This window comes from Ceratosolen solmsi, unplaced genomic scaffold, assembly GCF_000503995.2.
Source record: "Ceratosolen solmsi marchali unplaced genomic scaffold, CerSol_1.0 scaffold28, whole genome shotgun sequence".
Classification (NCBI taxonomy): Eukaryota; Metazoa; Arthropoda; class Insecta; order Hymenoptera; family Agaonidae; genus Ceratosolen; species Ceratosolen solmsi.
The window spans coordinates 3,355,098-3,370,284 of record NW_011948429.1 but is presented as its reverse complement, the minus strand read 5'-3'; the positions used below and the strand labels follow the sequence as shown (position 1 = coordinate 3,370,284).

General features: G+C 30.1%; 1 protein-coding gene across 1 annotated transcript in view; it reads right to left on the bottom strand.

Annotated features, from left to right (window-relative positions):
• Positions 1-6,837: 6,837 nt before the first annotated feature.
• LOC105363871 (uncharacterized) overlaps positions 6,838-15,187 on the bottom strand; it is a 22,179-nt gene continuing 13,829 nt past the window's right edge. The window contains exons 2-3 of the mRNA XM_011501673.1: positions 9,553-9,686; positions 6,838-7,036 (exon numbers count right to left, since the gene is read on the bottom strand). Coding sequence (XP_011499975.1) covers positions 6,838-7,036; positions 9,553-9,686 — 333 coding nt within the window. The remainder of the gene's footprint in view (positions 7,037-9,552; positions 9,687-15,187) is intronic.

The following is a 15,187-nucleotide window of genomic DNA, read 5'->3' as shown; positions in this document are numbered from 1 at the left end:
GTTGAGGGGGGGGGGGGATCTGACTGGGCGTTAAGCGCTGATTGCGTGCGAAAAGCCGCGCGATCGCACGTATTTATGGCAGGGATATTCGCGAAGGGGCAGAGGTGGGGAGGTGGTAAACTTTTTCCGATAAAGTACGCTTTTGCGAATAAGCGAACGGCACCTCGTTCGTCCTTTTAATTATTTTGATGAATTTTCAGCTTGAGCGCGATTCAATGTTTGCGTACATCTCCTGGCTAAAGCTCCTTTGCCTCGCGATTATTAAACGATTCGATAAAACTTTATGGAAACATAAATGTGGCATACCGGCAGGTGCAAACATTTTGCTATATTGTCCAGTATACTTAACGATTATATGAAATATCGTGATTTCTGGGGTCGAAATATTACGTATTAAAAGGTAAGTGCTGGTAGAAACAATCGATTGGAAATGTATCGATTGGTCGTCATATACAAGAGTTTTATTTAATTTCTTGAGAATTTTATGAAGGAAGATTTATTAGCTTTAAATTTCTTACGAACCATGTTATTTTGAGTTTGTGTTTGCTTAATGTGACATTTCTATTAATAAATACTATTATATATAACAATATTATGATATTCTCACATACAATGAGCATATTATATTTTAATATTATGATAATAATTAAAATACATAAAGTAAGAGTAAAAGAAACGTGGTCGTAAAATTAAAAAATTCTGACCAACGATTTTTTTACTTCTTTTTTCTCTCGTAACGTACCGAATCATTTTAATTAACCATGCATAATTGAAATGAAAAATCAAAAGTAAAGAAATATTTCAAATGATTACGATATTTTAGAATGGCTTGATCGGAGCATCGTTATTTATTTATTAATTAATAAAAAGCGTTTAAAAGAAAAAAAGTGCAACAGTGATGGCCACTGCTAGGTAAATTTATCCCCCAAGCTCCAGCAGAAAAATAACATATAATTATAATGATCGTTATATTTTATTAATAGGAAATAATTTTTATAATCATGTATTTTCATTAATTTTCCTCAGTAACTTTGAAATATTTTATTACAATCCATATTAATTCTCCGCATAAATGGCCCAATTGAATTTTACAATTTTTAAAGCAGGATTTGTTATTTATGGATCATAAATATTCACGAGAAGCTCTTAGAACCATTATAATTTCGAATTATGAGCGGCACTGCACAAATATCTTCATAATTACACATCCTCACAGAGTATAATAAATTAGCTGACGAAAGATTAATTAGGTAATTTAATCAAAGAACTATCGGAAGGAGCTAATCTCATTCTACTAAAATACTAATTGATATTGGTTTGAGATAAGAGGGTGTGGCTCAAAGAGTTAAGTTTCTCCCACACAACGAATGCACACTAAAGTGTCAGAATTACGTTTCACGATCTTCAAGCTTCTTGAGCGAGTCACGCGAATAATGGGCTGAGCAAGTTTTTCCATGATGAAATTCGACCGATAACAAATGGCTGCCGCGAAATCTCCAGCGATAAATGAAGCGCCCAAAGTACTTCATCCGATAAGAAGTTAAGGGCGAAGGGCGAAAGGGCCAGCCAGGTGCATTGTGCCGATGCGCGCGCACATTGGCGCGGGGCTGCTAATATCGGAAAGGGAAACTTAACGGCAGCAGAGACGAGCAGCAAATGTTAATGGAGCCAAATGGATGGACTTCCACCTCCCGAGATTATTCCCCAATGTTCAAAGGTAATAAAACACGTTTGCTGATTGGTCTTTTAAAAGTTATGTGGATAATCACGACGAGCTTACAAGGTCTAACAACGGATTTTCTCTCGACACATTGTTAACCTCAAGCTCGCTCGTTATTACACTTTCGTTTCACCAATATCTTTTACAATTTACTGTATTCCCGTACACTCATCATTAATCATAGCATAAAAGCGCTCGGTACTTTTTCATCTTTCCTCAATAAAGCAAAAAGCAAAAAGCAAAAAGCAAAAAGCAAAAAAAAAAAAAAAAAAAAAAACGAAAAGAAATGAAAATTGTAGACGCAAATTTTTCATTTCAGTCAATTCACGCACCAACGCTATCGTTAAAATACATTAATCTAAGATTAAGTTTACAAATAATGTATTGCAAATTAAAAGAATAAATTTGGTGAATATCTTACGTCATACATTAAAATAGCGCCAATTTCCTAATCAACGTCAAATCATAAAATGATCTTTCGAAAACTCGCAATTTATGAAATTCTACTAAATTTTCATTTAAAATTCAAATTAAAAAAGCTTCGAGACTTCGTTTAATATTTATTAATAATACATTTATCAGCAAGCAAAAAAATAGTATTTTTCATAACTCAGGGATTTGCCTCGCCGACTATAGTCAACGTTAATAATTCCGATAAAATTTTAAATACACAACAATACAATGAACTACGCTCACTAAGCGTCATTTCAAAATTTGAATTGCATTTGAGCAAATGTTGCAAAGTAGAGTAAAATACAAAATATTCGTTACGCACGACAAAGATGAAAATCTCCCTTAATTTGAGTTTCTTTGTAAATAAAAAAATTTCTACCCTGCAGATCTTTTAACACTTGCGCAGAAATTTTCCACAATCCTTCGAGACCACCATTCGACCATCCAGACCACCCATTCGCGCCACACCATACTTATATCATCGAAAATTCCGCTCTAAACCGATCCCGAGTTAATTTTCCCAGCTTCGAAAAGCGCCTAAAGTGACAAAGTATGCCGCCCCTTTGGCGAAAGTCTCCGACGGAAATGTAGATTGATGGACAGCTATACGGATAAGCCGTGTTTTACTAGAATTAAATCTGCGCCGCCGCCGCCGCCGCCGCCGCCACCCCCCCCCCTTCCAATCGTCGCTTCTCTCCCTCCAGCCAAACAACGTATAAGGCGAAATTTCTGTGGCTGGCACTTGCTTCCCTTCCTCTTCATCTTTCTCACATTGTGTTTATGCGTAGGTATAAGTATTATAAAGATAGAGTGGGCGACTTCTCGGGGATTATCGACAAATCCAAAAGAGACTCAATTTTTATCGCAACACATTTAATCGGAAAGCAGATTTTTAGTTAAAGAAATATATGCAATCGCTTTACAAGTTAACTTGATATTTCATACATCGTTTAACCGCACTCGACACAATAAAACGCGCCCAAGCATTTATTAAAATATTTAAAATTATGATTATTAATATTGTTATTCGTGCGTAAGTAGTAGATCAAGTAGGATTAAGTGCAAATACATGGATAAACAAATCGGAAAAATATGATAATGTATAGTGGCCAAACGTAAATACGTTCGAGGGATTTTATTTGTATTTAGCAGAGCGTGTATCGAATGCCAATATTTAAGACGTACATTTGTATAAATATATATTAATTTCATATAAAATTATTCATTGCGTGTGTTGAACATTGAAAATATTAATCGATAACATTATAACGATTATATAATTATTACATTATATTTAATAGTTATTTATCTGTATCAACCGAATTATGAATGTTTCGCATTTATTGTTATTATTTAATTATTTATTACGATCAATAAATGGCTTGGGTAGACATAAACTTTTATACTCGAGAAATATGACGAGTAAATAAATACAAAGCATAGAAAATTTAATATACACGGCAATGGTAAATTGTTGTTCGGTAAATCGAGCGAGTTGGCATGGAATTATGTCTAAGCCAAGTGTATGAATATCAATAGTTTAAATTCCGCAATATTTCGAGAAAAGGATTGATTCTCGTGGGCACAGCTTGAGAGCGTATTAACCGTGAAAAGAAATTTTAAATTAATAGGCTTTAAAGACAATTACATACGCTCCCAACATTCATTGTCCTTCGAGAATATTAAAACATACAATGCTAGAAATACTCCTGCTTCATAAAATATTGAATTTTTCTTTAACAAATACGTTTTATGTGTAATAAATACATACTGCCATAATTACCATAAACTAAAAATTAAACATTATAATGAAGAATATAAACAATTTTTACTTATAAAGCATAATAGACAAGACTTGGAAGACCTGAAATACAACGGAAATCACGATAAACTATACAATTGGACATCCAAACACTAACAGCATTAATGAAGAAAAAAAAATTCTACCATCTTTTTATACGAGGACATATAAAAAGTATTTTCTCATGAATTACTAACAAACACAATACATTCACGTCTACACCAAGAATTTCAACTTAAAGTGACAGGTCTTTTTGACACTCCGACACTGGGACATTCAACTCCATATATCTATTATTACTTACTGGTCGAATGTAACAAAATCTCAGAATAACAAATTATATCTCGTATACGCGCTAATTAGCTCTATCCATCGCCGTAAATATCAATAGAAATGTCGCATGGGAACCAATTTTATCCGACAATTGAACATCGAAAAATACATTAAAATGCTTAAAGGACCTTTTAATACAAATCGAAACATTATTACTGCACTCGTAAAGAAGAGTAAATATAATTTTCAACATTGATAACAAAGCAATACTACGTACCGATAAAAAAATGAAGAAAGAAAAAAAAGTCTATTTTATCGGTAGGATTAAGAATATAAATTAAGGCAAATGTAAATTAAGAGCAAAAGAAAAAGCTTAAAAACATGCACACATTATACGTAATTAAAACACGGATAAATTAATTTTTTGGTTATCGTTATACGATTATTATTTTGTTGCGATAATATTAATGCAATAAATTTATAAACCTAATGTATCAAATTGCAATTATATTACAAGTGAAGACCAAAACAATAATATTCTCATAACCGTAATCTATACGAATTAATAATATAATAGGCAACAATTTTACAACTCTCTCAGTCTCATTTAATACTTACAAAATTAACTCAATACGAACATTAATAATTCACATTATAATTTCAGTATAAAATAATACAAAATTTTGAAGGTAGATAATGTTGTACCAACCAAAAAATGTAATCAACAAATAAGAGTAATAATAAACTTTCATATGAAATTATATATATATATATATATATATTATTATTGAAAAATTAAAATGAAAAAGTAAGAAAAATAATAAAAATAATCGTAAGAAATCAAACGATGAGAATATATTATTCGAAATAATGGCAAATGATAGAAGAATGACACGATATTTATTTAAATTGCTTAGAAAATGCTCCAAAAATAAAAAAAAAAAAACAAAAATAAAACAAAAGATTATTATAATAATTAAAAATATATAAAATTATAATATAGATAACGAGTCAAAAAAAAAATTGCTTTTAATTTTATAATCTTTCTAAGACATTTGTTCATACCAATTTTCCTTGCATACAATTATTAGAAGAACTAAATGAGAAAGATGCAAAATAATTAAAATAACAATATACATGTATCCTAGATATAAGAGCAAAACATATAGCTGAAAATCAATATTAATTGAAATTGTTAATAGTAAAATATCAAAGAACTACGGTATAACAAATAATTATAAATATTTTTATTGATACGTAACAACTAGTATTGAATTAAAAAAAAAAAAAACAACAACAACAATATAACAACAATATAACAACAAATTGACGATAAATACACACGTAATAATTATAAATATATCTATGCAGGATAAACCGTAAGAGAATATATGTTGAATATGTAAACTTTTAACGAGATAAAATTTTGTTCGCATTCCGGATATAATGAAAATGTGTAAAATACTTAGTCATTTATATTAGCATAGGAAAATAATATTAAAAATATTAAATGTAAAGATATATTCTTTAAATTGTTTTAAAATATTGCTTTTACAATAAACATACGACGTATAAAGAAGTATATGTAAGTAAGTACGTTAATAAATATCGCAGAAAATATAAATAAATTATATAATAAATATACAACACTATAAAAATAAAAGGATTTAAACTAAATTTTTAATAATTTGAAATAAATATAAATTTAAATAATTACAATAAATTATAAACAAATGATATAAACAAACGAATAAAAGACACATTTATATATTATTCATGTAGATATATATATATATATATATATATATATATTGGAAAGAATTTAATTAGATAAGTTTAAAATTAAATGTTTTACAATATAATTTGGATATTCATAATTATTAATAATATGAGAATGAATAGAAAATGATTTCAATTTCTTTTCATGCCCAACGACACCTCACATAACCGAGCAAAAAAATAATATTACCTAACTGTATAGGTTTAAGCACAAACTCAATGTGACATTGTTTATGAACTTTTAAGTGTTAACAGGATTTGAGCAAATGAATATCACATTCATGAATCAGTAGATAACGACACTGTTTAATTACATGATTTTTTTTTTTTTTTTAATAACAAAACTCAATACTCGATTAATTTGAACGTTAAGTATCGATTTTTCCTTTATTAAACTAGATTTTAAAACTATTTACTAATTCAACACAAAACCTTTATAATAATAATAATTAATAATAAATAATAGATTTTAGTGAATATTCGAGTGAAGATAAATCAAATAAAAAAATAATCAACAAAAATCAATTGATAATATTCTTAATATCCTAATGATCTTTTTTATATTTTCAATAAATAAAAATTTCGAATGTAGATATAAGAAAATTTTATTTCGAGCCTATTTCAGAGCAATAAAAGTGAAAGGAATATACATAATGAGCATGGACGCTGAATTGATTACGGTCATTATGAATTCTCATTACCATTTGCCGAATCATCGGCTATTAATTTTTTAAACAAATAAAAACATGCATAGCTCAAGGTAAGTCAAAATAAATTATTCCATCGGTTCCACTGCATACAATCGATTACATTAATATGAAAATTGTCTTACATCTATTCTCCTGTGCATTGAAATATGCAAAAATGTAAAATTCAATGAATAATTATCATGGATATTAATTATTCTTGTACAACTCACCTTTCCAGAAGCCCGTGAATTGCATAACAGGACACCAGCTGCATGTATCCTGTATTCCTTGTCCAGTTGTTCGTGTTGCGCTTGTATTTTGCTGTAGGAATAAACGATGTTTAAACGTGAAATAACAATAACAAAAACAAAAACACAAAACGTCGATCTTAGGCTTTACTATTGTGCGTTAATGCTAATTTAAAAATCATATGCAATTTTTTTTTTTTTTTTTTTTTTTTTCCCCGGTTAAAGCAGTTTTTAAGCAGTGCATTGGATTTTGATCGATTAGCGCGATTCCACGTTTTCATATAATATCGGAGTTGATAGAATTCTTTGATTGATAATGAAATTTAATTTATAAATTTCAATTAAAATGCACAATGCAATTTTACAAAGTTGATTACAAGTGTCTGCTGAAATTGTAAATTACAGTTTTCTGCTTATTAAAAATACCGATTTTTGAAATCAAATTTTTACGATAACGTTTCGGAACAATAAAAATACAGTTTTGCGATCAATGTCGTATGAAATTTACACGGCCCATAAATTTTTTTCAACAACTTCATCTCGAAAGTTACTGTTTCGACTAAAATTTTTTGTTATTCTTATGGTTTTGGCTAATCAAATAAAACTTGTCGTGCATTATCTAACTTTTATATTTCTTTCATCGAAGGAAATAAAATTTTTTTCTTCGAATCGCACTATTAATAATAATAATAATAATAATAATAATAATAATAATAATATAAATAACGAAGCGTATTCTTTTATTGTTTCGTAAAATATCGAGCAAATGGATACGAAAAATTGTAAACTATGCGTAATGAGTATCTTTTATGTTTTATATGTTTTGTAATATTTCAAGAATTTTAAGCTCTTAAAACGGAAAAAACTACTCGTAAACTATGTATTATTTTCCAAAACTAATTCAGCCATAATGCTTAATAAAATTATACTTATTATTTCAAATTGATTTTTAAACGCTTGTTTTCATGGTTAATATACACGAAGATGCTTTTAACAAAGTGTATTTTATATTTGAATTTGTAGAAATTTTAGAGCATCTCTCTCTCTCTCTCTCTCTCTCCCTCTCTCTCTCTCTCTCTCTCTCGTGATTAGCTTAAACATCATAACTATGAAAGTACATAAAGCAGTAATATTATTTATTGAAAACGATAAAATAATTTTAGCTCTAAAGTCTATCAAGTTAAAGTTGCATTGTTGATTAATATTATTTCTTAGCTGATGACATCATTTAATCCCAATGTTTTTTACATTCGAATTCATTGGGGAGGAAAATTTTGTTGTTTTCTTCTTACTTGATCTTTCATACAGTTTTGTAGAGTCGATGGCAAACATAAATACGATATAATTAAAGATTTATTTTTTTTTTTTTTACAATTCATTTAGACGAATAGACACAAGCATTTTCATGTATCTTTATATAATTTTATAATTTTACATTGCCATCAAAACTATTAAAATTTGAATAAACACGTACATTTGTTGTAAAATACTTGTAGCCGAAATAATATATATATATATATATATATATATATATATATATATATATATATTTATATATATATAACACGAATTATATATATTTTTAAATAATTTCATAATACGAATCTCATAGAAGCTTATAATACCTTTGATATATTTTACAAGCATAGAATTAAAAACAAATGCGATACAATTGCTGTTATAACGTGTATTAGCAAAATAAAAAAAAAATATCTCTTAAAGCATAAACGAATACACGGAATTAAATTTCATGAAAAATTAAAAAGTTAATTAAATATGTAAGAATATGTCGAACTTAAATTGACTTGTGTTATTCATAATATTAATATATCTTTAACAAACCTTAAACGCCATTGATTTTGCGCACAAGAAGAATTTGCTAATTCATCATAATTGAGATTGATTCTCGACGGTCAAATAAGTCATTAGCAATCATTAAATGATATTAAAAATTTGAATTACAATGATGAATATCGATAATAAATATGAATGTTAATTTATCGCAATTGAAATGAAATTCTTTGTCTAAGATCTTTTCCAGTCAGAAATCAACAATTATATTCGGCATAAACTCAACCGATCCAAGCTTTCATCGGGAGTCCGTTTATTATTAATTTACAAATAATACAGCCGTTGAAAGCTATTTTTTAATAAGCCTTATCCTCACGGCTAAATAAGCGTTCGTCCAACGGAAGCATACAAGTTTGATTTTTAAGAAAACGCGAAATTTCTCCTCCAGCCTTTGTAATATATCAACTCGTCGAGAGGCTACCAGAGAGAGAGAGAGAGAGAGAGAGAGAGAGAGAGGCGCCACGTTGGATCCTTTAAGCAGAGGGCCACAAAGATGGCAATTCAATTAGGAATTTTATGACAATCGAATGGGTGTGTCGACCGGCAAAGGATGCGTGCGCGCGCGCGTCTGTGCGTATTAAAAAACAAACGTTGAACCGAGAAAGTATGGACGTTAAGGTGCCGACAGGTGAGGGGGAAGGGAGGTGGACCCTAGTAACGTGGGCGGATGCTAGTGGTAGTATCGCGAGAGTTAGGGCGTGGGTGAGGTGGGGGATAGGAGGTCTGTACTTGACTCACGATATGGCGTGGAGTAACTCCTGGCGCTGCTTCTCCTTCACTTTGACGCTGCCACCCTCGGCCAGGGCCGCCTGCAATTCCCGCTGCAACACCGCCAGCTTGCGTCGCTCGGCCTCCAGCAATAACGAAGTTACCTGCAAAGCAGACAGAGTCTTTAAAATTTACCGACCGATGGCATTGTTACCTAGTGCGGCCGATTCCACGGACGACTAAATAATATTCAAACGGCACTACGTGATTTGCGTAGACCGTACGCGCTTACGACTATAGAATATCAATTATCCGGTACGTAATATCTTCTTTTGGTACCGAAAATAGATCACTCGACTTGGCTTGTGGCGGCGAGAAAGGGGCCGACGGGGCGAGGGGCCGAGGGAATTTCACTATAACCAAACATTTTAATTATGAAATGTTAGCATTTTATTATTCATTTTTAATAAAAATAAATTTTTAATCACTTTGTTAATATTAGTTTCTCGGGATATAATGAGGAAATAGCGGGATTCCGGTGGGATAGGCGGCTTTACTCTGCATTATTATTATTTCTGCTTGATATTGATATTGAAGAGTCAATTTAAAGCAGAGCTTACATAAAAAGTTATGCTTCGCTTTTCAAAGTGTAAAAGCACTTTCCGGAGATATTTCTTTATAGATAAATATTCTCCCTGGCAATTATCTTCCTGTCATTTTCATAATAATTAGTAATATGCATTAGTAAAGCATCGATTTAATAAGTATAAGTTGTGAGCTATCGATGAAAAATGCAAAGTATACTATTAAAATATCAAATACATAATTAAAATTAACTAAAGTTAACAGTTTCATTAATTCACAGCCTCGATGTATTGATAGATTAATGATAGGAATATGTTAATTAATTGAAAATGTTTGGCAACTTTATTTGTAATATTTAAACTGCATAACGTAAAATGATTGTTAAAATTATTCTTCCATCAAGATTATTCCATAATTTTTTGAATACCTTTATTACAATCATTTTTCGCTTTTTTTCTTTTTTTTTTTTTTTTTTTTTTATTAATTTTATTTTAAAGCTTCGAAATAATGTAAGATAATTATAATCGATAAAAATGTCGATAAGGTAGCAACTACGACAACAATTTACGATTCAGACTCCCTACTTTAACTAAAGTCGGACATATGGGAATCTTCTTTAAGCTTCACAAGTATTACTTGCTTCGCGCTAATTTGCAACAGAGGCAAGCTATGAGTATTCTTTATTCTATACTTTTCGAAATTGATTCTTATAATATTAGTTTGTATATTAATTGTTATTGTTTGGAATATATATGTATATAAATGGAAACACTAATTATAATTATAAAGATGAATGATAATTAATCAAGGAATGAATATCGATTTCATTAATCGAAGTTAAGCTCCAATCGATTATTATATAAATACATATGAAATATTTACTTATTTACCTTTGAAAATTTAACGATTTATTTTATTTTCTAAGGTGTCTTCTACGAATGCATTGAAGAAGAAGAAAAAAAGAAAAATTACTAATAATTAAGAGAGTATAAATTTGTTCATCTTAGATTTACAAAGTATCAAAGACTTTCCTATTCTTAGAACGTTGTTATAAAAATGTTTGCTCGGTGAATTTATATTATACTCGAGTGTAAGTTAAATGTAGAACTTATTCTGTCATTTCCTCACTTTTATGCAATATTTTTTATGAAAGAATTAAGCTCCGAACGCTATATTCTAGAGTTCGAATCTATCAGCAATGATTACAGTATTACTTGAATCGAAAGGAAAGTTACTTTCTCAATTATGTTTAAATACAAAAAATTATAACGAAGCATACGAATGCTTTTATTCATTGTTTAATATTTATATTAATATTAAAATAAATATTCCCTTCGAGTACGTGAAATTCTCATATATACTCTAATGCTTATGAAAATTATGCCACATTGTAAAATAATGCCAATGTAGCTCAAATCGTATAATTTAATTTATAATTTACCCCATATGAACTTGTCATGATAATTTATAGTCGTAATTCAAACACAATACATAATGAACAATCAAACAAATTACACATCGTTACGTATAAGCCCTTCACATCCGGTCACAACTTTAAGACTTAAACTAATACTACAATGTTCGATCTTATATTCGCACGTGTACCCTACAATTACGTTGTACTATACAATTATCAACCTTCTCTTGACCGTCTTGTACTTACTTGTCCCGATGCATTTAATCGGCTTGTTCATACTTATCTTCCAAATAAATAATTATTACAAACGAATAAAATAATAAATAAATTTCACGTTAGGTAAGGATATATTTCATTATAATAGAAATTATAATGTCCCGCGTGATGAAATTGTCGCTCGATAATACAAAACGATAAAGAAACTCGAACATTTTAACATTCAATAACATTCAGATGGACAATTATGAGAATGGCAGCATATTAGTTTCAACTAATACAAATAGTAAAATTATATAATAAAATTATTCATTGTATAATGAGAGCATTAAATTTATATTAGCGAAAATGTAAATTGTCATGTAATTTATGAGAAAATTTATAATTTATAACAATTTATATTTTATTCTATAGTTTAATTTTATGATACTAAAATAATGACAAAAGATATTTTTCAATATTATTTCTTTATTTTTTAATTTAAATGTTAAACCATCAACATAATAATTAATTATTTAATAATTTTAGAAAATTTTAATTCACAATAATTAAGGCAATATTTTATTATTAATAATCAACGATTAATTAATAATTATTAAAATAGTTCATTAATCAAATATAACAGTATAAATGTTCGTTTACTGTATCTTACAATTTTATCTTATAATTATCTAATTACTTTAGTTAATTTACGCAATATATCCTAAGAATAATGATAAAGTATGACAGTCTTGAAATAAAAAACTGCTAAGATATTACATGAATTAATTTACATCCAATTCACCACTTGTTTATGTCTATTTATACTTTATGAATGGGTTATTATTATTATCACAATCTTGGTTTAAAAATTCTCTAATTAAATATTTGTCGAATTTTTTTTTTAGTAGAATAATAAGAGAAAAAAAAAATTAATAATTATTTCATTCATTGTTAATTAACATGTTTTAAATTAATTTTAAAGTAATTGACTTAAATGAATCATACTTAAGTGAATTGTTTCTCAATTTTTCATTAAAATTTCTGCAAATAAGTCGAATATCAATACTTATAATTATTTTCAATGTATTCTAGTACATTATATGTGTATCGGTAGAGCGAGGAGAACATAATTACCAATAATTTCTGTTTGATGATTATATCTTACAGTGTGCAATGATATACAAATATTTATATAAATATATATATATGTGTGTGTGTGTGTGTGTGTGTGTGTGTGTGTGTATGTGTATGTATGTGTGTGTGCATATGTATATGTATACATAATAATTATTGATAATTATGTTCTACTCGCTTTATTGAAATATATAATGTAAGCTAGTAAATATTGTAAGGAATTAGAAGTATTCAAAGAATTTGCAGAAATTTTAATCAAAAATCGAGAAACAATTGATTCAATAAGTTAGAAATAATGATATATAAAGTTGAAATGTAAATACTCGATATTAAGAAGTCGTTGTTGTTTCCATTAAGTTTAACGTCGGCTGAACGTTGGTATGAAATTTTCTTAATGCTATACATGCTATTAATTTTATATATAAATTAAATTTTAACAGTATTTACACAATTAAATTCAAGCAAACAGGATTGTTCTTTTTTTTTTTTTTTTTTTTTTTTTTTTTTTTTTTTTTTTTTTTTTTAAGAAAAAACTATAGATAAAATATCGTTAGAAATTGAGAAACTTTATGCAGATATTATGACTGGAATTTATTTTCACGAGTTAGGCCTCGATGGTCTTATTTGTTGCTTCCTATAATCACGTAACTTATTTCTCAAATTGCCCGCAACTTCGTGTATTCGATTTCTCGCTGCATATTAGCCAGAAAGTCATGAGAAGCAATATGTTTCGCGTATTAAGATCCGTGTAGCAACTCTAATAATGTATCCATGAAATATCCTTACAATATTCCCGTATCCGTTTTCAGTAAAAATTTCGTGTCTTTAATGGCAGCGTTCGCATAGCAACACTTTACCTGCGCGTGCACGTAAATAATAATAACAAAAGAATCGCTCGTCATCCAAAGCAATCAATTAAATAATGCGCGTCGATTGTAATGATAGTTGGACGGCGTGGCGGTGGGTGGGGCGGAAGGGGTCAGAACGGCGAGGGTTGCGATTATGCGGTGGCGGGTGCGGAATAGCCGTGGGGTGGAGGGCCGGGAGGGATATGCGCTTCGCAGATGACCACTTGCTTCTCATTGAACCGGGCAGGGCCGTAAAGAATAATGCAGAGTGATATACGAGTGAGTCGGTGCTCCTCGTAAAAAGTCCGGGCCCAAAGGAGCAAAGGCCTCCCCTCTAATTAACTCGGCGCGCTTACACGACCACGATATCCTATAACTGATTAGCTCGTATCCGCGGAATAATTCGTTACGCTCGAGTCGATCGGTTCTTTCCTTCGTTGGCGATTCCAACTTCGTCAGTCCGAGTCGCGATTTTACTAAACGTCCTCAAGACGCGATGAGGCTGTGCTGTTGTTCAATTGTTAATTAAAACTCCGTCGGAGTTGTCGGAGTGCCTAAGGTTTCGGGAGATACGACAATGATCGGAGGCATTGCATGGACTTGACGTGGACAATTAATTTCAATTTATAGAGCATAAAAGGATACAAAGAAGATTTTTAACGAGCCCCGCGCGACTGATGACAATTAAATCGGAGTAATTCGATAGTTGATGCAAGCGTGTGCTGCATGCACCGTACGGTGGAGCGATCGAGTTTTTGTAATAATGTACGTAAGGAAAATGTCGATAATCTGCTTTACGCTATTTATACAGTCGCAACGACTTTCCTGCGCCAAAGCCTGCGATTAACAAATTTTTCACGAGGCTAATTGTACTTTGTGTAGCATTCGTCCCAAGTCGGTTAAACATAAGCTTCGTGTGTGCCACATTAATCGGACTTTTCCATCGACCATTGAATATCACTTTGGATAAAATGAACAATTAGGGGGACATTTAAGCGAGTGAAAATCAGCGCCATTAAAGTGGAATAATTTAATGAGGAACGAGCGATTTAACATTTTATAATGACAATTCAACAGATGGAAACAGATGGAGGAAGAAGAAAAAACCATTTATACGTATTATCGATGAAAGTTGAATATAGTTTATGGTTGATTCAAAATCTCGGCAAATATTGTGCTACTTAGATAAGTTTTGTCATTGACTCGGTGAAACTTAATTGCGCCTATTTTCACGGATTTATAGTTTCTTTAATATGGCTTTTCACTTTGACTCTGTCGATTCCTCCGGGTGCTCATTGTTCACGGGCTTATTGAGTACGCAAGACACAGCCAAACATCGTTACCTATTTCATTAATACTTGGAATAAATTTTGCATAAAATAACGTTAACGATGATAACCTCCTCAACATTCATCACACATCTAATAATCACTAATATTGGTAATCATTAATTTTTCATTTCGGTTTTACGAAACTAGACGCT